Source organism: Rana temporaria, chromosome 2, assembly GCF_905171775.1.
Source record: "Rana temporaria chromosome 2, aRanTem1.1, whole genome shotgun sequence".
NCBI lineage: Eukaryota > Metazoa > Chordata > Amphibia > Anura > Ranidae > Rana > Rana temporaria.
The window spans coordinates 224,589,743-224,617,050 of NC_053490.1; the positions used below are offsets into that span (position 1 = coordinate 224,589,743).

The 27,308-nt window shown below is 40.2% G+C and overlaps 1 protein-coding gene across 1 annotated transcript in view; it reads right to left on the reverse strand.

Moving 5' to 3' along the window:
* DMD (dystrophin) overlaps positions 1-27,308 on the reverse strand; it is a 2,981,380-nt gene that overhangs the window by 1,907,796 nt on the left and 1,046,276 nt on the right. The window contains exon 17 of the mRNA XM_040336499.1: positions 23,770-23,945. Coding sequence (XP_040192433.1) covers positions 23,770-23,945 — 176 coding nt within the window. The remainder of the gene's footprint in view (positions 1-23,769; positions 23,946-27,308) is intronic.

A 27,308-nucleotide genomic window follows, 5' to 3' on the forward strand; every position in this document is an offset into this window, starting at 1 on the left:
TGAGTTTGAGACCCCTGCTGTAAAACAACAAAGTTGAGTACCTGCTAAACCTATGTGCACTACTTGGACCTACAGTAGAAGGGTGGACTCCCAGAAGCTTGTCCTGAAAAATCATATTTTTTGAAAAAACAAAAAAAGGACCATGAAATGTGCTTAAATAAAATAAAAATAAAAAAAGACCTGGTTAAGCATAACAAAAAAAAATGTATTTTCATTTTGGAAATAGATTCATTTTGCGTGTTAGAAATAGCTTATAAACATACAACTTTATTTAAAAAACATGTACGTTTAGTTGTTTGCTTTCCAAAATGGGATCAATTTATGGGCATTTCGATTTTCCTGGTGCACCATGGCCTGTAAAAGTGTGATAGGTAGGAATAAAATTAAATTTATGCTCCTAGAAGGGCTGGAGGTGCTACTTGGATGTTAGGCCTCTGTATGTGGCCAGGCTGTGTATAAGTCTCACACATGTGGTATAAGTATACTCAGGAGGAGTAGCAGAATGTATTTTGGGGTGTAATTGCAAGTATGCCTAGGCCGTGTGTGAGAAATAACTTGTTAATATGAAATTTTTGTGAAAAAAAATCAATATGCCTCTTGCTAAATACATTTGACTGTATACTTTCTAAAAAAAAAGGGTAATTGGTGGGTAGTTGAACTGTTCTGACATTTCAGGATCTCAAGAAATGAGATAGGCAGTCAATACATCTGGGGTGATCAATTTTCAATGATAGGTATCATAGCTGGTCAATTCTAACTTTCACACTGACCAAATAATATACACAGATTTGGGGTTATTTTTAAGAAATATTTGGTTACAATTTATGAAGAAAGTGATCTGAAGATCTGACAAACCTACAACCTTTCCTGAATGGGTAGAATAGCGGCCGTTAAGATGATGGTTCTTCCTCAAATACTATACTATTTTCGGTCCCTTCTGATTCCAGTTTTGCCGGTTTCTTCTGGCAGTTACAGTCTCTGTTCTATAAAGTTATCTGGAAAAGGGGTGGCTGCCGGGTGGCCCGCTCCACTCTGTATAGGTCCAAAAGTCAATTTTGTTAAAATTATATATATATATATATATATATATATATTTAACCACTTCAGCCCCAGACCATTTGACTGGCCAAAGACCAGAGCACTTTTTGCAATTCAGCACTGCGTCGCTTTAACTGACAATTGCGTGGTTGAGTGACTTGGCTCCCAAACAAAATTGATGTACTTTTTCCCACAAATAGAGCTTTTTTTGGTGGTATTTGATCACCTTTGTGATTTTCATTTTTTTTGCGCTATGAACAAAAACAGCGACAATTTTGATAAAAAAATCAATATTTTGTACTTTTTACTAAAATAAATATCCCCAATTTTTTTTAAAAGCATTTTTTTTATCTGTTTAGGCCAATATGTATTCTTCTACATATTTTTGGTAAAAAAAAATCACAATAAGCATGTATTGATTGGTTTATGCAAAAGTTATAGCGTCTACAAAATAGGGGATAGTTTTATGGCATTTTTATTATTATTTTTTGTTACTAGTAATGGTGCTGATCTGCGATTTTTATCATGACTGCGACTTTATGGATGACACATTGGACACTTTTGACACATTTTTAGGACCATTGTCATTTTTACAGCGATCAGTGCTATAAAAATGCACTGATTACTGTGAAAATGACACTGGCAATGAAGGGGTTAACCACTAGGTGGCGCTGAAGGGGTTAAGTGTGTCCTAGGGAGTGATTCTAATTGTTAGGGGGGAGCTACCAGTGACACATCACTGCTCCCAATCACAGGGAACATTCGATCAGTGACATGTCACTAGGCAGAACAGGGAAATGCATTGTTTACAAAGGTATCCCCCTGTTCTGTCTTTGCCGGCCACGGGTGCACTCACGAGGCCCGCTGGGCGTCAAATTTAAAGGGACATACAGGTACACCCAATTGCCTTCCCATGCCATTGTGTAGCCGTAAATGTGCGTGCGCTGGTCGCTAAGCGGTTAAATATCCTAATTTTCTCAAGAACTGTGCGAAAAAATTACAACTTCAGAAAACTCACCATGCCTCTTACTAAATACCTTGGATTGTCTACTTTCCAAAAAGGGATCATTGTGGGGGTATTTGTACTGTCCTGGCTTGTCAGTGTCTCAAGAAATTAGATAGGCCATCAGTACATCAGGTGTGATCAATTTTCCATGATTGGCACCATAGCTTGAAGGCTTTTTACATTCACATAGACTAAATAATATACACACATTTGGGCTATTTTTACCAAAGATATGTAGCGGTATAAATTGTGGCCCAAATTTACAAAGAAAAATTACTTATTTGCTAAATTTTATAATATAAATTATAAAAAATTTGTTTGGGTACAGTGTAGCATGGCTGAGTAATTGTCATTCAAAATATAAGAGCACTGGAAGCTAAAAAATGGTCTGGGTAGGAAGGGTGTACAATATAGGTGCCCTGTATTGAAGTGGTTAAGACAAACGTTTGTTTTTTAGGTATATATTAAGAGTGTGGCTAGATTGGAAGTGTTTCTTTAAATGCTGTTTTACTGAACATGTCCTAAAGAAATTTTCCAGCTTGTTGGATTCCTAAAATATATTTTGTTTATGAATGCTTTTCATTGTGTGCAGCATAACACAATGATTACAAGCAGTCCTGGAAACCGCCTTTTTTTTTTTCCAATAAAGATGCATAATGAGCTTCTGGTTAGCAAGAACAGTCTGTCCAAAAATACAGTGTCAGTGTTTTATGCTACACGTTCGTGTAATATTGTTAAGGTAAACAGACACTAGATGGTGCACAAAGCTTATATGTGCTTAACATACGCAGCATACAGTAACTCTCCCTATGTATATATATATATATATATATATATATACACACACCACACACAAACAATTATACTATTTATCAGTATCTTTTTTGGTATTTTGCTGATCTTTACAGGTTTAGTTTAAAAATATCATGTACTACAGAATTATACTATTTCTATTACATTTTATACTAGATTGTGTTTGCTTGTATGGTGAGAGGATCATAAACAACATTGTAATAACATACAGTATATACAGTCTGTTTGTCAATCTAAGAAATATAAATTTTCAACAGACTTTACTGGATTCCTCAATTTAGAATATTTACTAAATAATTTGTAGTAATGTCATTAGTGTCAAGAATGATACCTATTTCAATTTTCTATGCAGTATGTACGATGTATTGCCTGTCTGAAACCTGAAATCTCAGTAGTCACCTGAAATGAGATCATATAAAATATACCTATATGGACCTACAATTATAAGTATTGTTTTATGTGAAAAATAACAATCAGCCATTTGGAATTATGAATCTCAGCATGAAGACCAAAAAGATGCTGCTCCACACTCTGCACGAAAAGAAAATGTAAACATTGCAAGGTACTCAACTACAGTAAGTGTAACATAACATGCTTCATTATACATTATGTCCAACATTTTATCTACTAACTATCATGAGATTCTCTACAGGCTTTGCTAAATCTATAATGAACTAGAACACCCTTTTTTTTCACGTTATATTACAACACATTTTGTATAAAATTATATTGCAAATAACAGGGTCTATTTACTAAGGGCTAATATACATAATTTTGCAAGGGAATTTGCTCAAGAGCTTTGTGAATGTGGTAAAATGTTACTTTGCAAAGCGTTCCCAATTACAATTGCCAATTACAAGCAAGAAAAATAAAAAAATTCAGCATTTTTGCTTGCGCAATTGAATGATGGAATTCAGCAAAGCTTGATCTCATTTACTAAACCCAGGAGCAAATTAGGGCTGAATATACTTTTATTGTAAAAAAAAAAAAAAAAAAAGAGAATACGAAACATAACAAATGAAAAACTTGCATAGCCTTAAGTAGTATAGCATATAGATGAATTAACAAGGCGTTAACATAGTGGACAACAATGCAGTTATCTAGCAATCAAAACAACTGAAACCGTGAGACCAAAAAAGTAAAATGGCAACCCCAATGACTACCACATATGATATTACCAATGCACAAGCTATGAAATATAATCGCTGAGAATCAAGTTGGAGCCTCATAGTGACCCTGGAGCAAATTAACTTGCAAAGTGCATCTTCCTTTGCAAAGTGAGCAGCCAATTTGCCTTTAGTAAATTACCCCAATTGAGTCTGCCCTTTTTACAACAGCTCCAGTCAAAAAGTACAGTCAGTAAGTGAATTTGCTGTGCAGAAAACTGTACAACTGTAAAAAGTTAGAAACGCCAATTATTTTACCTGTAACCTCAGTTTTTATTGGCAATAATTGTTTTACTGTTTTTCTGGGTGGGGCTTCAATATTTTTCACAAGTTTCTTTGTACACGCATGGCTGAGGCTGTTGCGTGCTGAGAACATAATAGCTATCATTTTCTTTGGTTAAGAATCAAAGCAATTAACCACTTGCCGTCGCCGCACCGTCATTTTACGTCCACAAGGTGGCTCTCCTAGGCGAGACCACGTAAATGGACGTCCTACCTTTTAGCCGCCACTAGGGGCGCACGCGCGCCGCCGGAGGCGCGCACGCGTGCCGCCCGCTCGCCCCCGACTCCCGTGCGTGTGCCCGGCGGGCGCGATCGCCGCCGGGCACACGCGATCGCTCGGTACAGAGCGGGGAACGGGAGCTGTGTGTGTAAACACACAGCTCTCGTTCCTGTCAGTGGGGGAAATGCTGATTTTCTGTTCATACAATGTATGAACAGAAAATCAGTGTTTCCTCTAGTGAGGCCACCCCCCCCCCACAGTAAGAACACACCCAGGCATACTTAACCCCTTCCCCGCCCCCTAGTGTTAACCCCTTCACTGCCAGTGGCATTTTTATAGTAATCTAATGCATTTTTATAGCACTGATCGCTATAAAAATGCCAATGGTCCCAAAAATGTGTCAAAAATGTCCGAAGTGTCCGCCATAATGTCGCAATACCGAAAAAAAAATCGCTGATCGCCGCCATTACTAGTAAAAAAAATATTAATAAAAATGCCATAAAAATACCCCCTATTTTGTAAACGCTATAACTTTTGCGCAAACCAATCAATAAACGCTTATTGCGATTTTTTTTACGAAAAATATGTAGAAGAATACGTATCGGCCTAAACTGAGGAAAAAAAATGTTTTTTTATATATTTTTGGGGGATATTTATTACAGCAAAAAGTAAAAAATATTCATTTTTTTCAAAATTGTCGCTCTATTTTTGTTTATAGCGCAAAAAATAAAAAACGCAGAGGTGATCAAATACCACCAAAAGAAAGCTATTTGTGGGAAAAAAAGGACGCCAATTTTGTTTGGGAGCCACGTCGCACGACCGCGCAATTGTCTGTTAAAGCGACGCAGTCCCGAATCGCAAAAAGTACTCTGGTCTTTGGGCAGCAATATGGTCCGGGGGGTAAGTGGTTAAAGCCAAATTTCATTTTTTTTCTTCCTTTTAGTACTTTTTTGTTTTGCAATAGCATCCTCTTAAAAAAATTAAAAAAATAAACTCCTTTTTTGGAACTGAATAAAGCTGGTTTTGGTTGAGCCTTAGGTGTTATGGACATACCCCCTGAGGGTGTGTTACCACATTTAAAGTGCATTACCTCTATTTAAGCAGTATCTGCTAGTTGCAGAAATTCAACCGAGTTCACCCATTTTAAATCTAGATGCTACACTGCTTAATGATTCTTTTTTTTTAACAAAACAGCCTGGCTGCAGCTGTAGCCCATGAACAGTTAGGCCTCGTACACACAATAGGATAACCAGAGGACAACGGTCTCATGGACCGTTTTCATCGGTCAAAACCGATCGTGTGTGGGCCCCATAGGTTGTTTAGCCATAGGTTAAAAAAAGCCAACTTGCTTTAAATTTAACCTATGGATTCCTAACCGATAGGTCAAAACCGATCGTTGCTAGGCACGACCATTGGTTAAAAATCCACGCATTCTCAGAATCAAGTCGGCGCATGCTTGGAAGCATTGAACTTCATTTTTTTCAGCTCGTTGTTGTGTTTTACGTCACTGCGCTCTGACGCGATCGGTTATTTAACCTATGGTGTGTAGGCGTGACGGACCATCAGTCAGCTTCATCGGTTAACCTATGACAACGGTCCTTTAGACCGTTTTCATGGGATGGACTGATCGTGTGTACGAGGCTTTAGTTCTAAGGTGTTCCAAGCAAACAGATTTCTGCTGGTCCAAATTTGAATATTCCCTTTTCTTGTTGCAATTCAGTATTTACTGAATTTGTTCCACTGATAATGATTGAATAGTGTACTACTGACATCCTTAACAGTTGAAGCACAAATCTGTAAAAGGGGCCTCCTGTTTGTAACTTTCATTGTATAGGCACACACTTGGCTTGTTCTGAATTTTAGCTAAATTGTTGCACTGCTGGTAACCTACTATCAAACAAATAAGTTGTGAAGCTATAGTCAGAAATTACCAAGAAATAAATGTACAAAAATAAATACACCACTTGTGTATTCCACAATATTCAAAATATATCATAAATAAAGTCCAACATATAAATAATATAGTCCATTCATCATCAATTTTCTTATGATGTTTCAAAACTTCAGTAATAGAATGTACCCTTCACCAATGTGATGGCTTGATGATTTTTTTATACACCATGGGCCAAATTCCCAAAAAAGCTGCCTAACTTAACTTTCAGCAGTTAAGTTACACTGGCTTAAAATTTCTACCTAAGTGCCTGATCCACAAAGCACTTACCTAGAAATTACACGCCGTGTAACTTAAGTGCCTCCGTCGCAAGGCGGTCCTCCTCTCCGGGGGGCGTTTAAAATTTAAATGAGGCGCGCTCCCGCGCCGGCCGTACTGCGCATGCGTGTGACGTAATTTTCCCGACGTGCAGCGCGCGAACGTAATTTACGCCGGGCTTTCTGGATTGCGACGGGACACTAAAGTTGCGACGGCTGAAAAAAAATATACGCGCCGGGAAAACAAATAATTAAAAAAAAAATTGACAGCGTCGCTCGGCATGCATTCCTGAGAGGGAGAACTCCATGCCAATTTTCAAAGAAAAAAACGGCATGGGTTCCCCCCCCCCAGGAGCATACCAGGCCCTTAGGTCTGGTATGGGTTGTAAGGAGACCCCCCTACGCCGAAAAATTGACGTAGGGGGTCCCCCTACAATCCATACCAGACCCGTATCCAAAGCACGCTACCCGGCCGGTCAGGAAAGGGAGTGGGGACGAGCAAGCGCCCCCCCCTCCTGAGCCGTGCCAGGCCGCATGCCCTCAACATGGGGGGGTTGGGTGCTCTGGGGCAGGGGGGCGCACTGTGGGCCCCCCCACCCCAGAGCACCCTGTCCCCATGTTGATGAGGACAGGACCTCTTCCTGACAACCCTTGCCGTTGGTTGTCGGGGTCTGCGGGCGGGGGCTTATCGGAATCTGGGAGTCCCCTCAAATAAGGGGACCCCCAGATACTGGCCCCCCACCCTAAGTGAATGGATATGGGGTACATCGTACCCCTACCCATTCACCTGGAGGCAAAAAGTTAAAGTTATTAAACACACAACACAAGGGTTTTTAAAATAATTTATTAGTCTGCTCCGGAGGCCCCCCCTGTCTTCTTTATTAGCTCTAATACCAGGGGGGCTTCTTCTTCCACTCTCCGGGGGTCTTCTTCCACTCTCCGGGGGGGTTTCTTCTTCCGCTCTCTGGGGGTGGGTCTTCTCCGCTCTCCTCCGCTCTCCGGGGGTCTTCTTCTATCTTCGCTGCTCTCCGCTGTTGACTCGGCGCACCCCGGTTCTTCTGCAGCTGTCCGGTGCCTTCTTCTTCAGCGCTGGCTGCCTGCTATCTTCGTGTGTTAGCTCAATTACTAGCAGGCAGCCAGCGCGGTCTTCTGTGACGTCATGTTCTTCTTCTCCCTTCTTCCGATGTTGACACGTCGCCTCTTCTCACTGCAATGATGGAAGCGCGCCTTGCATCCCATTTATATAGGCATCACCGTCCCATCATGCTCCGGTAGGTACCCACGTGGTGGGTGCCTACCCACGTGCACCCACCACGTGGGTACCTACCGGAGCATGATGGGACGGTGATGCCTATATAAATGGGATGCAAGGCGCGCTTCCATCATTGCAGTGAGAAGAGGCGACGTGTCAACATCGGAAGAAGGGAAAAGAAGAACATGACGTCACAGAAGACCGCGCTGGCTGCCTGCTAGTAATTGAGCTAACACACGAAGATAGCAGGCAGCCAGCGCTGAAGAAGAAGGCACCGCACAGCTGCAGAAGAACCGGGGTGAGCCGAGTCAACAGCGGAGAGCGGCGAAGATAGAAGAAGACCCCCGGAGAGCGGAGAAGACCCCCGGAGAGCGGAGAAGACCCCCCCCCCCGGAGAGCGGAGAAGACCCCCGGAGAGTGGAAGAAGCCCCCCCTGGTATTAGAGCTAATAAAGAAGACAGGGGGGCCTCCGGAGCAGACTAATAAATTATTTTAAAAACCCTTGTGTTGTGTGTTTAATAACTTAAACTTTTTGCCTCCAGGTGAATGGGTAGGGGTATGATGTACCCCATATCCATTCACTTAGGGTGGGGGGCCGTGTATCTGGGGGCCCCCTTATTTGAGGGGACTCCCAGATTCCGATAAGCCCCCGCCCGCAGACCCCGACAACCAACGGCAAGGGTTGTCGGGAAGAGGTCCTGTCCTCATCAACATGGGGACAGGGTGCTCTGGGGTGGGGGGGCCCGCAGTGCGCCCCCCTGCCCCAGAGCACCCAACCCCCCCATGTTGAGGGCATGCGGCCTGGCACGGCTCAGGAGGGGGGGGCGCTCGCTCGTCCCCACTCCCATTCCTGACCGGCCGGGTAGCGTGCTTTGGATACGGGTCTGGTATGGATTGTAGGGGGACCCCCTACGTCGATTTTTCGGCGTAGGGGGGGGTCTCCTTACAACCCATACCAGACCTAAGGGCCTGGTATGCTCCTGGGGGGGGAACCCATGCCGGTTTTGATTTTACAAATTGCCGTGGAGTTCTCCCTCAGGAATGCATACCAAATGCCGACGCTTGAATGGGCCTTTACAAGGTGTGACTAATTTTACACATTGTAAAACCAGCCCTAGTTTTGCGCAAGCAAATCGGAACTTACGCAGAAATCACAATGCTGAAAAGCGTTGTGGATCTGCTTAAGTCCTCATTTGCATACTCAAAGCTGCATTTCAATGAGAAATGCCCCCAGCGGCGGATGCGGTACTGCATCCTAAGATCTGACCGTGTAAGTGTCTTACACATGTCAGATTTTCTGCCTAACTTTGGAAAAAGCCTTTTGAGGATCGTTTCCAAAGTTAGGCACAGACTGAACAGCAGTTCCGCCTGCGTATCTCTTTTGGGAATTTGGCCCCATGTGCTTTTTTTTTAGGCTCACAGAACTCTCAATTCCAGTAAATGAAGTATGACATATAATATTTGGACATTTCTATGTCTCCACTCACCAAGTTAGGAACACTTTAGCTTCCTATCGATTGGGGTCTCCCTTACACTCCACAGGAAAGGGAAGCGGCTCCTTTAAATTCACTTTTTTATTCATACGACCATTCGGCATAACTCTCAGTGAAAGCAGTAAAGATATAGGGCTCCCATAGTGTAGTACAATAAAACCACCAATTTATTAAATATAGAAACCCACTCACATTAAAATTAACAAATAGTGCTTGTAACCATGTAAGAAACCAAATACCGGACTTCCGACAGCATCACTTCTGGCCCGTGTCTGCCTCTCACCCAGGGGCCAAGTCCTGGGGAAAAAAGTGTGGGAACTCCCACCTAAGATCCACTCCCCCACCAAAAAAAAAAAAAATTATACACTCATATGCATAATTACTAAACCGCAAGTTCTTTCTAAATCCCGCAAAAACTCGCGGCAGACCTCCGCAATGTCTCCTGGGAACAATGACAAAAGCTCCTAGGAGACATTGCGTTGAGGAAGTGACAAAATACCCGCACACTACCTGATGAATCCATATACAGGAAGCGGCCAGTAACATAAAGGATTACTAAGGTTCGCCTGCCCCTGACAGTGACTCGAGCTGGGCATCGCCGCTTAGTGAAGGATTGGCTTGGGTGGCTCGGCTGCTCTAGTCCTGCAAAGGGAACTGAGTTTATGATGTGAAAAAAGTGCAGGAACTCCGTTCCCACGCGTTCCCGCAGGACTTGAGCCCTGCTCTCACCACACTCTAAGCATTACGTCACAATATCGTGACTTCCTAAGGACGTAATACTCTAGGCGTTACATCACCATCACATGAACCCCAGAGGAAGTCACATGATCATGGGGTATAGGGCGTGGTGAGAGGCAGACACAGACAAGAAGTGAAGCTGTAGGAAGTCCAGTATTTTGTTTCTTACATGGGTACAAGCACTATTTGTTATTTTCAATGTGAGTGGATTTCTATTCTTAATAAAAAATATAATCACAAATACTGAAATATAAAAATATACTGGTATTGATTTACTAAAACTGGACAATGCTAAATCTGATACAGCTCTGCATAGAAACCAATCAGTTTCCATTTTTTTTTATCAAAGCTTTATTTGAACAAGATGAAGTTAGAAGATAATAGACTACGAACATCTGCACCAGATTTTGCACTTTTTATTAAATCAACCCCACTGTGGTGCACCAAAAAAGTGCAACACAATTTATTTCGATTTTTATAAAGAATTGCATACACAATGATCTCTAACCATCACACAGTGCTAAATCAATTTAAGAGTACAAAAAAATTAATTACGACGGTATTTAAATATATATATATATAAATATTTATATAACAGAAACTGGTGTCTTTGTAGAGCTTGATACATTTCAATTTGCTTGATTTCTGTATATAAAATAAATAATAGTCATTACACAAACGCATCATATTATCTCCTTTTTATCATCCATGAAACAGGCTTGTCCTTACCTTTTTCTGTTAATTACATAGTACCAACAGTGCACATAATATCTGAAAACACTAAGTATAGCCTGCTGTTCCCTTGATAATAAGGATTTAATTTTTTTGATGAGTCATTCCATTGTTATCTTTTGTGATTGTTTTTTTTTCTTTCTTCATCAAAGTACATCTTTTGAAATCATTATTAATCAGATTATGTTTAGATGTGGCTTTCTGATGCTCCAGCTGCTGTAGTATTGGCAGTCATACTGCATCCTGTCTTGCAGGAGCTTGGATGTGTTTGGAGGTTAAAGAAGGATCCTGGTTCATCAGACAATTCATTATCTACACATCTGTTGCCAAATTTTACTTGTAGATTTGTAGTATGAATGTTTAAAAGATGGAATGGGGCTTTTTAATTAAACACCAATATCAGTTTATGTTTAGTTATTTTGAAGGTAAAGCCTATAACTCATAAAGCTGGAGATGACTTAAAGAGTGGTAAGGATTTATTGCTAGTATAAACATCTCGATCAGCCGAGCTCGCTGTATCCTAATGTGAACTCTCAAACCACATCGGAAATTGAAAATGTAATTCAAGATATTAACAGTGTTAAACTTATGATCACCACTGATAACATTTGTACAGAAACAATCTGCTGTTATAATCAAAATGTGACTTAATAAAAAAAAGAAAAGCTATAAATCGTGAAAACATTTTAGCACTTACTTTTATCAAAATCAAGATCAAAAATCTACCACGATTAATTACTTTATTTCATTTTACTAATTTGAAACCCCAAAGTCAAACACTTCCTAAAAAGAAAAGCCTAGCTGCAAGGTTTTTAATATAGAAGAAACATAGGACCAGATCCACAACCAGCGGGCGCAACGTAACTTTTGTGATTTAAGTTACACCGCCGCAAATTACACAAGTTAGTGCCCGATCCACAAAGCACTTACCTGGAAATTTGCAGCGGTGTAACTTAAATCCGTCTGGTGCAAGGCGGGCCAATTCAAATGGGGCGAGTCCCATTTAAATTAGGCACGCTCCCGCGCCGGAATACTGCGCATGCTCCCGACGCTATTTTCCCGACGTGCTTTGCGTTACGTTACGTTGCGCCGAGTTTTGTGAATCGCGACGGGTAAAAAAGAGATGCGGCGGGAAAAAAAAAATTTAAAAATAAATTTGACAGCGACGCGGGAAAGACAGGTATACTTTTACATGGTGTACTAACTTTACACTTTGTAAAAGCAGCCCTATCTTTGCGACGGCAAACTAACACTTACAGAAACTTAACAAAGGGAAAAAGCTTTGTGGATCTCCGTAAGTGCTAATTTGCATACCCGACGCTGGATTTCAATGAGAAATGCCCCCACAGGAGCCACTTAGTTTCCAGCATGCTTTTGCAGAAATGCCTAATCATAGAGTTGGGACATGTGGCCTGGTATGATTCAGGGGGTGCACACTTGCTGTCATCTCTTTTTCTGGCCAAACCATGCTTCCTCTCTGAAGAAACTAGTGTTGATTGGCTAGTGAAACATGTCAGCGTCAGCTGGGGAATTGCTTGTTTGCTGCACATGTAAAGCAGGAAGATGGAAAATGAAGCTTGTAATCCAGTGATTGGAACCAAAAAAACAGCATGAACGGCACTTTTTATACAGTGGAAAACCTCAAGGCGTCAGGATATTGGCTCACCCTGAGCATGTGTTAAATCCGGACTGTTGGGTAGAGGTACAGTGAAATGACCGGGATGTATGACATGGTGAGAGTGTCTTGAACTAAGTCTATTTACACAGCTGTGTTTGTTCATGTCCCCGGGTTTTCAGCCTGCTCATCTGACGACCTTTGGAGATGTATCCACACTGTTAATGTGACTCAATGCCTAAGCCTGCTCCTCCTGATTTTTTCAGCTTCAATATAATTACTTCCTGTCTTCACCAGGTGTAATCTGTCTAGCAGCTCAAAATCCAAAGGGACTGATCATAATTCATTTTTGGACAGCAATAACAATACCTTTTGTGTTTTTTGAGTACATGGCAGCTAAGAACTCACCAACTCACCTAACACTACCAACATCTAAACGTTTTTTTGACTCACTATTTTTAGTCTACAATCAAGTTGCTTTGTAACTACATCAGTATTATAGCCTTGGTGTTTGAGAACTGAGCTACTACTACTATAAAAGTCTGTGAAAGCAATGAAAAAGGGCACAACAAGTGTAAAATTAATGTCCATAATTAAGAATTATTATTAAATTAAAAAAGTTCAAATGAATGCAGATATGGGATTTGCAGTGTAAGGTGATGTAATCCAAATCTATGTTCTCCAACCACTGTGCTTTCAAAATTGCAACTTGCATAAAAAAAGGGCCAGATTCTCAAAAGAGATACGCCGGCGTATCGCCTAATACGTCCGCCCGTCGTATCTATGTGCCTGATTCATAGAATCAGTTACGCATATATAACCATTAGATCCGACAGGCATAAGGCTCTTACGCTGTCGGATCTTAAATGCAATTTTATTTTTTGCCGCTAGGTATTGCCGACGTCGTTTTCCCGATCGAGTATGCAAATTAGCAAAATACGCGAATTCCCGAACGTACGCCTGACCGACGCAGTGAAGTTACGACGTTTACGTAAGATTTGCGATGCGTAAAATTGCCCCTGCTATATGAGGTGCAGCCAATGTTAAGTATGACCGTCGTTCCCGCGATCGAAATTTAAAAATTTACGTTGTTTGCGTAAGTCGTCCGTGAATAGGGCTGGACGCCATTTACGTTCACGTCGAAACCAATGACGTCCTTGTGACGTCATTTAGCGCAATGCACGTTGGGAAATTTTAGGGACGGCGCATGCGCAGTACGTTCGGCGCTGGAACGCGCCTAATTTAAATGATCCACGCCCCCTACCCGGATCATTTGAATTAGGCGGGCTTGCGCAAGAGGATTTTTACGCTACGCCGCCGCAACTTTACAGGCAAGTGCTTTGTGAATCAAGCACTTGCCCGTAAAACTTGCGGCGGTGTAACGTAAATGAGGTATGTTACGCCGCCGCAACTTTAGGCCATTATACGAGAATCTGGCCCATAAAGTGCTTCACCCGATGTGACAATCAAATGCACTCATAAATGACCATCAGGCATGTACAGGGTTCTTTAACAGGATCCTCTCTCTTGCGGCCTCTCTCTGAACAGTTTAATGTGCTCCAGATCTCCAGCCCCCTCCTCCATGCCACGTCACAACCACTACTCGGAAATCCAAGATGCAGAGACCTGGGCCAATAGATGTACTGGGATATCATCAGCAAGAAGCTCCTCTCCTCTTCACAGCCCACCATGTAAAAAAGCCCTGCTAAAGCCAGGATGAGATTGGATGCACCAGCTACAGACACAGGCATGGGTCCTGGGCTATCCCCAGTTAGAGATTACACTGAACTCCTGTCCCCCAAGTTTCCCCACCTCTAACCAGCCTGTACTTGACAGACAGCTCAAAGAGCTGCTGCTATATTTACACTGCTCTCTTCATGCTGAGTTTTCCACTCTTACTTACAAATTCACAGCTGAACTATCCTTGATGGATGACAGAGTCAACAAAGTAGAGCATGCAATAACTGACTTTACCGCAACGGTTAATTACCTAATTGAAGCAAATGAGGAAAGCGAGGAAGAAAGGCACTGGTTACTCACCAGAATTACCAATCTAAAAGATCGCTCAAGGTGTAACAACCTAAAATTGAGAGGAGTAACTCAAACAGTACTCCCTCAAGACCTCACGGAATACCCTAAAGAATATAATATATATTTCGGAGGTTTGTATGGTTGGTTTCCAACACAGACAGTACTGCACCAGTCCTTAATGGTTAAAATATGAGAGCAGAGAACAAACTGAATAGGTAATAAAACTGTATCAGTAATCTAGGACTTTTCTTGGTGTGTCGTGTCATGAATAGGTGAGCAAATGATACAAGGTATAGAGAGATATATAGAAAAATATCAACATTTATTATAAATACATGAAAACAAAATATATAAAAAATACAATGACCGAAATCATTGATTGCCCTCATTATGACTGCTGCGCCCAGAAGACGCTTTGTGCGAAACATGTCGGCGACCAGCTGTTCCATTCATCTAATTCTTGTCGCATTTTGTCTGTCACAGGGCAATCAATGATTTCAGTCATTGTATTTTTTATATATTTTGTTTTCATGTATTTATAATAAATTTTGATATTTTTTCTATATATTTTTCTATATATCTCTCTATACCTTGTATCATTTGCTCACCTATTCATGACACGACACACCACGAAAAGTCCTAGATTACTGATACAGTAATAATATAATATACAAATGGAAGCTAGAGATAGGACCACAGATACCAGGGTGCCGTGACGAGGCTCTGTGACTTATGCATGTATTTGCAATTGTGTGCAGACTAAACCCCTGTTTTAATGCATAGTATTAGATAGGTTGATTCGGTTGTCAGCAGGCTGGCCGGTGAGTAAAGCTTGGATCTTTCTTGGATTTATCCTTGGTCTTGTTTATATCATATGTTGCCTTCCTATGCTACTTGCTGCGAAGGCCAGTTAATAGGTGGAGGTCAGGTGGACGGAAGGGAGCCACCCCTTCTTAAACAAAACACCTTGACCTGACTGCTGCCACCCTTGGCCTGGGATTATAACAGCACCCCAGACAACAATAGTGGTCACTCACAGTACATCCATGGCTGGAACAGAGGCCCACATTTAGTGAAAAATCATACAGTCTGAGTCAACTAACTCTCAGACTACCCTCTAAATTTAAAGCAGTGCCGGCTAGAAAATAGCAGGCACTACAATTATTATTATCTTTAAAAAACATGGAATGTACTACTCTTTGGCAGCTTTAATGCCCGTTTTATTGCAATACTATATCCTTTATTTGTGTATAACCCGCATTTGAAGGCTATATACTGTATGCAATTTGTAATTCAATGAGAAAGGGAAGGTCATACTGGACAGTTAGGTAAAATGTTATGTTTTAAAACATCTGTGTTTCAACCCAGATGTTAAATAATTTACCCTTTTAGAAATCAGCAAGGTAACTCATCATGTTTTTGACTGCAATGAATTGTTCATACAGTAACAGTGAATATTTTAGAGGCATATTCTTTTGTAAACATGAGTTATTGTTTGGAGCTGGCATTGTGTTGAGACCATCCTAACAGTATGTGCTGTCAAACTGCATTAACATGTTATTCTATTTGATTGTAAAACCAGCATCTTTTTTGTCTGATACAATGGCTTGTCATATTTGATCATGCATATCTTTGCTTTGCATAAATGTCAGTGTTCAGTGTATTCTGATTCTCAGTTCAGCACCTATGCAAGACCATCAGTTAATATTGTTGTTCACTTTCTAAATCTTCAAGAGAGCTGCTATAACGCAAAAAGCTTACCACCTATATGTTTGTGTGATCACATTATCATATGGAGTAGAATGACTTAATCTTTTATTCTAAGCAGTCTTATAAATCAATAATAGGCATTCTAAAATGAGGTTTGAGTATTTGTTATTACTAATTTGATAATTATTTTTTTCATAATAATAACTACAAAATAGTAGCCAAACTATAGGTGTTATGTTGCTTGCATCTTTATTCATGATGTTAATTTCAGAATAAATGTTAAAATTATTTATATGACTATATTACATATATCCATATGATTATGATAATTTTTTTATCTGATGGATTAGCATACTTGCTTATGATAAATTGCACAAACACTTCATGGCCTCTTAAGCTATATAGGCTTTTACCATTATAATGAAAGACTTATTTTATCTTTTCTATTTTTTTTTTTATCTGAGAGAGGAATATATACACAAAGCTCCCTTTTACATTTCTAAACAGTATGTACAGAATGTAAAAAAATGGACAATGTGTGTGAAAAAGAAAATTTTTGTTTATGATAAACTTAACTCATGAACCTGTGATCAACGCAAACGATAATCAAACATGTTTTAACATTGAAACTTTATATCCCGAGGGAAAACTGAAAAGCAAAGATGTAACTGCTATTGAAGAGGGGCAAAACTAAAACATGTTACTGTTATTGTGCAATAGTAAAGGTGTACATTTCTAAAAATTTTCACATATTTAATTTTCACTTTTCATACTCTTAAGCCTCGTACACACGCTCGGTTTTCTCGGCAAGAACCAAAGAACCAGCAAGAAAACTGCTGGCAGAGCTTTCTTGCTGAGTAAACCGAGCGTGTGTACGAGGCTTTTAGGTTTCTCGTCTGGAAATCTGGCCAGAATCTCAACAAGAAAAATAGAGATCCTACTCTCTATTTTCTCGTCAAGATTCTTGTCGGCCTGTTTCCTGACGAGAAACCCGAGTGTGTGTATACTTACCTGTCGCCTTGGAAACCTGTGCATGCTCGAAATGATTTGGACGCATGCGCGGTAGCTTCCACGGCATAGGTAGGGTGAAGCAAGATGGTGGCGATGGCATCGAATGTAACAAGCGCATGCTTGTCGTACGCAATGACGTCACGGCGTTCTTGCCTTTCAAGAGAACCGCGGTTCAAGGACACCATTGTTTTTGACCAAAAATGCAGCCCCAAACGTGCAAGGAACTTCCATTGTGCTTCACTGTTGTCTGCAGGCATTCATTATAATACGGCTCTCCAGCTCTTTAGCAAACAAACTGCCTGTTACAGCCAAATATTTTAAAATGTTGACTGATTAAGCCCTGTACACACAATAGGTCCATCCGATGAAAATGGTCTGATGGACCGTTTTCATCGGTTAACCGATGAAGCTGACTGATGGTCAGTCATGCCTACACACCATCAGTTAAAAAAAACGATCGTGTCAGAACGCGGTGACGTAAAACACAACGACGTGCTGAAAAAAACGAAGTTCAATGCTTCCAAGCATGTGTCGACTTTTGAGCATGCATGGATTTTTAACCGATGGTCGTGCCTACTAACGATCGGTTAAGAATCCATTGGTTAAATTTAAAACAAGTTGGCTTTTTTTTAACCGATGGATAAATAACCGATGGTGCCCACACACGATCGGTTTGGACCGATTAAAACGGTCCATCAGACCGTTCTTATCGGTTTAACCGATCGTGTGTATGCGGCCTTAGTCCATAGCACCTGCTGAAATTTTGTTTTATTTAATTTCCTATGTTTCCATGCATAGTTGAGTCACTTATTCTTGTTTCTACATCAGAATTGATTGCCCAAAAGCAGAATAGGACATGTGAAAAATGTGGAACCATCCTGTTCTAGTTACCTAATCCTATCCTTTTGTATTGGGACGTCTGCAAGGGTGGTAATCCTTTAATTTACATGGCTGAAGATAAGAATTATTGTAAAATTGTTGTTAAAATAGTATTATATGTAGAAGACAGATGGCGTTGAAGGCCCTTATCCCTGTTTAGGAAAAAAAATTCAGTTTGGACCTAGAACAAAGTGGTTTCACAACTTTCACACCTCCCATACTGTTTTTAGACAACCAAAATCTCCCTGTGTCCATTGCATGGTGATTGGGATAAGATATAACTAAAGGAAACATTTTTGATAAAGTGGGGGGGGATTAGAACACCTGTAAAAAAAAATTGTGCTCTGTGCTCTCAAAAGGGACATTCACCTTCCTACCATTATCATCAAAAGTGAAAATAAATCCCATCATTTGGGTTGTCCCAGAACAGTAACAGAGGGAAAATCTTTCAACGGTGACACTAATTCTGGTGAAGCCTGGTGACAGACAAGGATGACTTCACTTTAAAGGGATTTCCTCTTGCTTCCTGTTGAGGGTAATGGACAGGAAGCAAAGGGAAAGTTCTCCAATGGAACACGAATTGCAAAAAACAACATACAGGGCCCTCATGCTATCCAAAATGAAAAAAAAAATGTTTTTCCTTTGGTTGTATGGATATAAAAATGTGTATTTTTACATCACTTACTTTTTCATTTCGAATGATGCCTTGTCATCTGCTTTCCAAGTTCTGTTAACACATGCTACTCTCAATTTGCAAAACATAGCTTTGTGAACAGATCCTGCTATTTATTGATGGTTTCTAACAATATCAAGTAATAGAGATCTCAGTTGAGAAAAGGTAACAAATAACGGGGCTTGTCATTTGATTCTGTTTTGTTACTGTTATGGTACTGTTATTAGAAAAGTACACAGGCAGCAACTTTAAGGCCCCAGTCCCCTAGGATTTGTCAGCTGTTACTCTAAGCTCCAGAGCCATCTTTAAATTAAACTTAATAAGGGGGCAAATATTTTGGCCTGCACACTCATTCACTCTGATTATTCAACTATGTGCACTCCAGTCCAAGCATAATGATTTCTTCTATATTAGTTACATAGTTGCATAGTCAGGTTGAAAAAAGACACAAGTCCATCTAGTTCAACCATAAAGTAAGTAAAAAAAAAAAAACATTGTACAATCCTCTATACCCATTTGTATACCCACAGTTGATCCAGAGGAAGGCGAAATACCCTATCAGAGCATGCTCCAATTTGCTACAGCAGGGGAAAAAATTCCTTCCTGATCCCTGAGAAGCAATCGGATTTTCCCTGGATCAACTTTACCTATAAATGTTAGTACCCAGTTATATTATGTACATTTAGGAAAGTATCCATACCTTTCTTACAGCCATCTACTGAGCTGGCCAGAACTACCTCTGGAGGGAGTCTATTCCACATTTTCACAGCTCTTACTGTTAGGAAACCTTTCCATATTTAGATGTAAAGAGTGCCCCCTTGTCCTCTGTGTTTATCAATGCCAATATTTCCTTCCAGTCTAATGCCCCATACACACGTCGCTTTATGTGATGTAAAAAAACAACGTTTTTAAAAATGTCATTTTAAATGACCGTGTGTGGGGAAAATGTCGTTTTATGTCTTCTAAAAAACGACCAAAAAAAAATTGAAGCATGCTTCAATTTTTTGTGTCGTTTTTCAAAACGTTGTTTTTTGTGTCATAAAAAATGACCGTGTGTAGGCTAAAATGATGCTTAAAACTATGTTTTTAAACCCGCGCATGCTCAGAAGCAAGTTAGGACGCGAGTTTGAATGGAACAGAGTGCCGTCGTACGTGCTGAAAGTAACCGCGCTTTGCTAGAGCTTTTGGAAAAAACGATGGTGTGTATGCTACATCGTTTTTGAAAATGAAGTTTGAAAAACGTTGTTTTTTTTCATCACATAAAGCATCATTTTTTTCTATCACAAAAAACGACCGTCTGTACGCGGCATAAGTCCTGGAGAGCAACCCTCATCCTTGGAAAATTTGCTCTCTTGAAGTTGTGTTTTTATCTTTCCTGTATGTGTTTTTTGCTTACAGCTTGCATCAAATGAAATCATGTTATGAAATCATGTTATGATCACTGCTACCCAAGTGTTCCTTTATCTAAACATTAGTATTATGTAATAGTTAAATTTGAATGTGTACAGTTGTAAGCATTTCAGGACAAAAAAACATTGTTTAGTAGAAGACTACACTGTAATTGTATAGTGAGAGAAACGATTAATGTAAGAAGTGTAAAAATAAACAGTGAAAACCTCTATCAGTTATTCTCAGTATAGGTTGAATCTGAAGGCCAAACAAGACTTAAATTGACCGGACTGATCAATGTGGTTTGCATCATGAACGCCTGTCTACATTTGTAGTAATTTAATATCTGGCACTGCATCTCACTTTCCCAATGCAATATGTAAGTGAAGCTACGCATGAAATGCAAAAGTTTGCATGCAGTATGTATTTGGCTTTTAGCTGTATAGGTCAGTCAGTTAAATATTATAATGTATTGTACCCTGAGCAGGTTTTTTTTCATGACATTATAATGAAAGCAAAAAGGTAGTGTGGAGACAATCTTTTCATAATAATTAGCTGCAGTGGTTAGCCCACCCTTATGGCATTTATGAGTAACCTCTAGATTTTATAGGTGTCACTTAATGCCTTTAAAGTTGTTTACTTTTTAGTTTAAAATCTAGTATAAGAAATAATACATTGGTGCGGTATGCCAAACATGATGCTCTTTTGCAGCAATGGTTAGAAAGAGGACCTCAGCAGATCAATTTAATTTAATTAGCTATGTGTATTAGTCTTGCCTAGCGTCAGGATGTTTCAATCGTGGCATATTTTGGTATTCTACTTTCTCTACTTATAGATATTGGAATTTAAGGAGAGAAGCGAAAATCACAGTTGAAAAATAATGTTTCATTTATTGCACAGGCCTAGACCGAATGAAGCAACAAGCAGCCCCTGGGCCTCCAGCTCAGCATCACTGTTCTACATGAATCACAGTTCAAACAAGCAAGTAGTTACTTAATGTAAATAAATTATTAGATTAAATGTAGAGCACCAGAAATGATTAACACATACCACTTTCAGTTTTGCAGGAAGTACTATATGTACAGTACATTGCACAATCAAAGACATGTAATAGCTTCAGACTCTAAACAACTAAACCGTTTTGATTATTTATAAGACATGTGTTTGTTTAGGTAGGTATTCATAAGCCTGATTCTATCATATGTATATTAAAAGCTTGATGCAGATGAAACACATGGCATTCTTTCAGTGATTATGGTTTTAGCCTGTATTTTCCGCTATTCTTTCTCAAGATCTGCTCCTCTGTACAGTCCTCACGGAAACTGTGGGCACTTTCCCTGAATGCATCATCCTTCTCACCCCCACTGGGCCTCTAGAGAAAGGTAAGACCACTGATACACTGCTCCAAATGACAGAGAACCCATAAAACTGTATGTCTCTGCAAACTCAAAAATAAATGTTGAAAATAATGTTTTATCTCTTTAACAGACTTCCTAGAATATAAAAGTAATCCTGACATAAGGCTCTTAACTTCTTGTTTGAGCTGACAACTTTGTCTTGGCTGCTCTGAAATCATAAACTTTGGCTGACCCTTTTTGACTAGAGATCATATTATAGAATTGATGAGGGGGTTATCCTATAGTCCATAAGGGTGAACTGGGCAAGGCTGATGACACTGCTTAGAATTTCAGTGCAGTGTGTGTTGTCAGCTCAAACAGGAGCAAAGTTGATCTCTGTTAGATGAATGGGTATTTTTCTGTGCTTGTAGCATTTTTGAAGGGTTAACAGAAGAAGATATGTGAATGTTACAATGATTTTTATTTTTTAATTGTTATCCAAGCATACACTAACAGCCTGCTGACTTTAACCTAGCACCAGCTTCTGTTAGCAAAATATAGTGAGCTTATGTAAGAGGAGAGAGCAATGTAAAGCATCATAGGAGGAACACAGAAAAAAAACATTCAAGATGCTGACTTAGCACCATAGTAAGTTACTACCACTTATTGTATAGAGCCACCACTAAGTGTGTGAGCATTTCCCTGAAGCTGCACAGTGCAATTACTATGTAGTACTCATACACTTGTTGTCAATCTGTGCTGTGATTGTTGGAACCAGCATTAAACCCCGGCAAGGCTACTGAGGCAGCAAGGAACATTCATCTACAGTTGAGTTTTCCAATGATGGGTGGCCCACTATGTGAATACACTATCGCAAGTCACTGATCAACCCTAGCAGGGCTGTTCAGTGCTCTTCCCCCCATATGTTGTATGCAGCCTTTTCTAAACAATATGCCCTATTGTTTGAAAAACATACAGATATAAACATATTTTTAAAGGGCTTAATTAAAGGGTGATTTGCCAGATGATTTTTGCCAGGTGTTGAGCTTATTTGGCAAGCTAGGGCAAACTGCAATGATGATGTGCACAGTGCAATGGTCTATAGCAGGGGTGTCCAAACTTTTTTTTAAAGAGGGCCAGATTTGATGAAGTGAACATGCGTGAGGGCCAACTATTTTGGCTGACATTCTGTGAACCATTACAATTTGGTCAAAGTGTGTTTGCCCGAGGACTAATACACTGCCCAACAAGAATTATCTTGCCTTTGTGGCTGTGTGTGGTAAAGAGTTGAGCTCAGGCGTATTATTTGGATATACCATATTTATCGGCGTATAACATGCACCTTCACTTTAAAAAATCTTACATTTTAAATAAAGAACTGAATCAAAATAAGGGTCACTGCCCATCAATACAGCCTCACAAGTGCCATGAATGCAGCACCACCCCTTGCTATGAATGCAGCACCCCCCTTGCCCTGAATGCAGCACCCCCTTGCCCTGAATGCAGCACCCCCCTTACCATGAATGCAGACTCACCATTGCAGACAGGGAGGGGGCGTGACAATCACCAAAAGACATACAGGAGAATTTCCTGTTTTATCGGCGGCCTCTTTTATCGAAAGTCCTGCCTCCTATGATGGACAGAACAGTCGTCCAATGGCAGCCCAGGTGACGGGACTTCCTTTTGCACAGGTCGCCGTGTAAACAGGAAGTACTCCTGTATGCACGGCGCTTGTCCTGCCTCCTCCAAGGCAGCCAGCATGTATTTCTTCTGTGGCCCCTGACGCTCTGGGATTCGTTGGGGGCCACAAAACACATACATGTCAAAATGACCTGGCAGGTCGTCCGAAACCGGCACGCGGGCCGTGATTGGCCCGCGGGCCGGACTTTGGACATGCCTGGTCTATAGGAACCAGAGTACCAGTAACAGTTGTCAAAGTAATAAATTATGAGTTATCATAAATTACTGAATTTTCTAAAATGCTCTTTGCTGCAATTAGTATGCCTGCATATCTTTGCCTATAGGTACAAATACACACCCACTACCATATTTATTCCCAAAGTACACTAGGTTGCAGGTGTGTGTCTCTCACAATTTTCTTTCACACAGCAGAAATTTGTTTCAGCAATAGCCTTGCATATTTATTTCCTCAGGTGTGCAATAGCCATTATCTCACCTCTTCCTTAGTTCTGATTCCACAAGGATCTGTCTTTTCTTCTGAGGGGGAGGCGGTGGGAGTTCGTCCTTACCATGCTTAACAAGAATTTGCTCCCTGGTGGTCACCATAGTTACAGTTTCCATTACAGTTGTCTGTGTTAGTGATGTCTGAGTGGTGGTGACAGCCTGTGAAATCTGTGAAAAGTATTGAGACAGAGGTCACACAATATCCCAGAGACTTCAGAGAAGACTGTTTGGAGTGTCAATAGAAAATAATGAGAAACTGCTCTTTGTATGATCAAAGTCTGGCCTCCAGAGCACAATAATACTAAAGGAAACATACAAACACACAGTTCCGTCTGGCTCAAATAATGTCAATTCTACATCTGGAGAAAGACACTTCTAATAAAATGGTTTTGTTTACACTATAAATCATGTCAGTTTTATTTTTCAGTGGATAACTTACATTAGGTATGGCTGTGTGTTTACAGAGAGTATACACTTTTCAGAAAGCATTGGCACATCTAGGTTTATTTAATTAAGCAGTGCAAAGTGCAGTGACTGTGCAGTGATGTGAAAAACAGCTGGTTCCCATAATAAAAAATAAATAAAAAAATCCCTGCTTAAAGTGTATTTATAGTCATGCTTGTTTTTTCCAGTTTTGGATAGAGTAGGGAAGGGTATTGGGAAGAATTTGTTTCAGTTCCTGTTTCAGTTTCTGTCATGAAGATGCAACAGGAAGTAAGAGGAAATCTTTCCAAAATTAGGGAACTCCTTGCCTTCCTTTTTGGACAGTTGTTAGTCTACCAGGTGTCCCCAGTGGAAGATTTCCTCTTTCCCTTACACTTTAACAGTTCTGACTTCAGTAAACTGAAAGCTAATTGCGTGCTGTGTAGTAACTGCACTTATAGTGCACTGCTGTATTACATAAGGAATAAACATATGAGGTCCACTAATGCTGTCCACTTCCTTGTTGTGTCCATTTCACTTTTTCAGCTTTTCATCACTAGTATATCACGGACATTGCCATAGGAGGGCTAAGACTCCATTTTCTGCATGAAGGTAGCAGGACTTGGGTGGAAGAACTAGAACATTTTGAAGAGGGGTCTCATAACTAGAATGCCCAAAAGATATGATTAAAACTGTCAGCATGATAGACAATTATGGACAAAATATCAGTGTCTGGGGAACTAACCATTAACCCTTTCACTGCCAGGCTCTGCCCTCTACTTTTAAATTTAGGTGGCCAGGCTACTTTTGCATTTTTTCCAACACTTTTTTATTTTTCCCTTACAGCTTTAAGAGTTTGTGAAATATCCCTCAAACCATACATTTTCTGAAAGCATAGAACCAGTAAAATAAAAAGGAATTGCTACTGATTTGTTTAGGCCCTGCGTGCAAATATTTATCAAAACAATATTTTTGCTATAAAATACACAAAAATCCTTATTCGCGGACACAAACACAGAAAAACTTACAAATTTCCTACTAAATACAAAAGCTAAACTGCATATAACTAATAAATAACAAATATTTGTACATTTTGAATTGCACCTTTTTGTGAAATGGTAAAAAATTAAGGAGCAAATCAGTAAATAAACGCAAGGTACTCTAGACCTGAGGTTATCATTTTTTCACTTACAGCATTAAAATTTTGTAAAAGACCCCCTAAACCATATATTTCCTGAAAGCATATGACTTGTAGAATAAAAAAAAATCTGCAACAGATTTGTTGGGCCCCACAATAGTTGCACAAGCCGCTATTTTCAATAAAACTTCACTAAAATCATTATTAGCATACACAAACACAACATAACTTACAAAGTTCCTGCTTTATTCCTAATAAGGTCTTGTTCACATGGGTGTACTAATGTGTATGCCCATGGAGGGCCATGTTTAATTGCATGGGGATGCTCAGATGTTCCATGCATTCCTGTGCAGGCAGTCCTATTTATGTCAATTGATATGCAGCGGCTGCACAGACATGGCTGCTGCTCCCAATCTGATATCCTTGTGAATGGCCCCAAACACAGACAGTTTGAGCTCAGGGACACATACCCAAGAGCCACACAGATACCAAATTGGGAGCAGTGGCAGTGTCCATGCAGTTGCTACATCCCAATTGACATCAATGAAACTACCTGCATGGGGATGCATGGAACACCAGGGTATCCCATTATGGGTAACATAGCCTTACAAAGGCATACACTGTAGTATGCCCTGTACAAACAATTTTTCATATTTTACAAATTTTTTGGGGGGGAGTGGGGTTCTCGTTTTTGAGACAGAGAAAGTGACTGAAGACATATTCAGTCCCGTTCTCTGTAGCCTTAGCTGCAATGCATATAAATGTATAGATGTGTTCATAAACTGACACATAGTAAACATGTTTACTATGTCTCAGTGATAAATGAACACAGAAATAGTTGGTATGGATTGCTGTCTGTGTTCATTAATGAAAGGAAGGGGGCTGGTAAACAGGTTTACCAGCCCCCACACTCTCCAGCAGCAGCTTTAGCCAGCAGGAGGGGGAAGGAAATCCAGCCGGCAGCACTGCAGGGAGGGTTGCATGGGGGTCAGTCAGTGGGGCACTATGGTGGGGTCATAACAGCAGTGGGGGCATATATTTTTATGGTTGCTTTCCTCTGTTGCTCCCCTGCTGCAGGGGTGAATCGGCAGGTAGAATCAATTCTGGGGTGTAGGGGGAGGCAGGGGGTAGAGGGAATCAGTGCTGTAGGGTTTAGTGAGGTGAGGAAAGGGAAAAGAAAGTGGCAAAGGTGCATTTTAGGTGATAGTGGGGGGGAGAAAATCCAGTGAATTAGCAAAAGTAGCAGTGGTGGGGAAAGGGGGGGGGGGGTTAGGTGCATAGTTCTGATCAGTGGATTATCATTAGCTGATCAGAGCTATTGTTTTGTTTATAAGTGTCTGATAAACAGTTTTGATATAAGCTCATGGTCACTAAAGTGAGCTTAAAGCAGAAGGAGGAATACAAGTCTGTACAGTGTACGGACCTGGTCAGCTGGAAGCAGCGATGTAGGTCCATACAGCATACGAACCTGGCAGCTAAAAGGTTAAAACTTGAAACATATATTGTAGACATGTGCACACTGAAATATTTTGTTTTGGAATTTCGTTTTCGTCCGAAAAATAAATTGATTTAGTTACTCCCGAAATTCGTTTTTATTTATTTTGTTTTTCGTAAAAAAAAAATGCATTCGTCCGAAAATCCAAATGAATTAAGGTCGAATCTGTCATTGAAGGCTTATGTCTGTCAAATGTTCTAAGAGGATTCGACAGAATCTTTAAAAAAAAAAAAAGAAGATTTTTGACGGTCGAATGTTCCGCCTACAAGCTATAGAAGAATTCTAATGTTGTATGACTAATAATAATTATATTTATTAATTATTATTACTAGTCAACCAACATTAGAATTATTCTATAGCCTATGGGCAGAGCATTTTATCATAAATGTCCGCTTGCTGCGATCGTATGTTTTTAGCTACTTCGTCGAATCTTCATGTCTCTCTATGTCAAATCTTTTCTCTCTATGTCAAATCT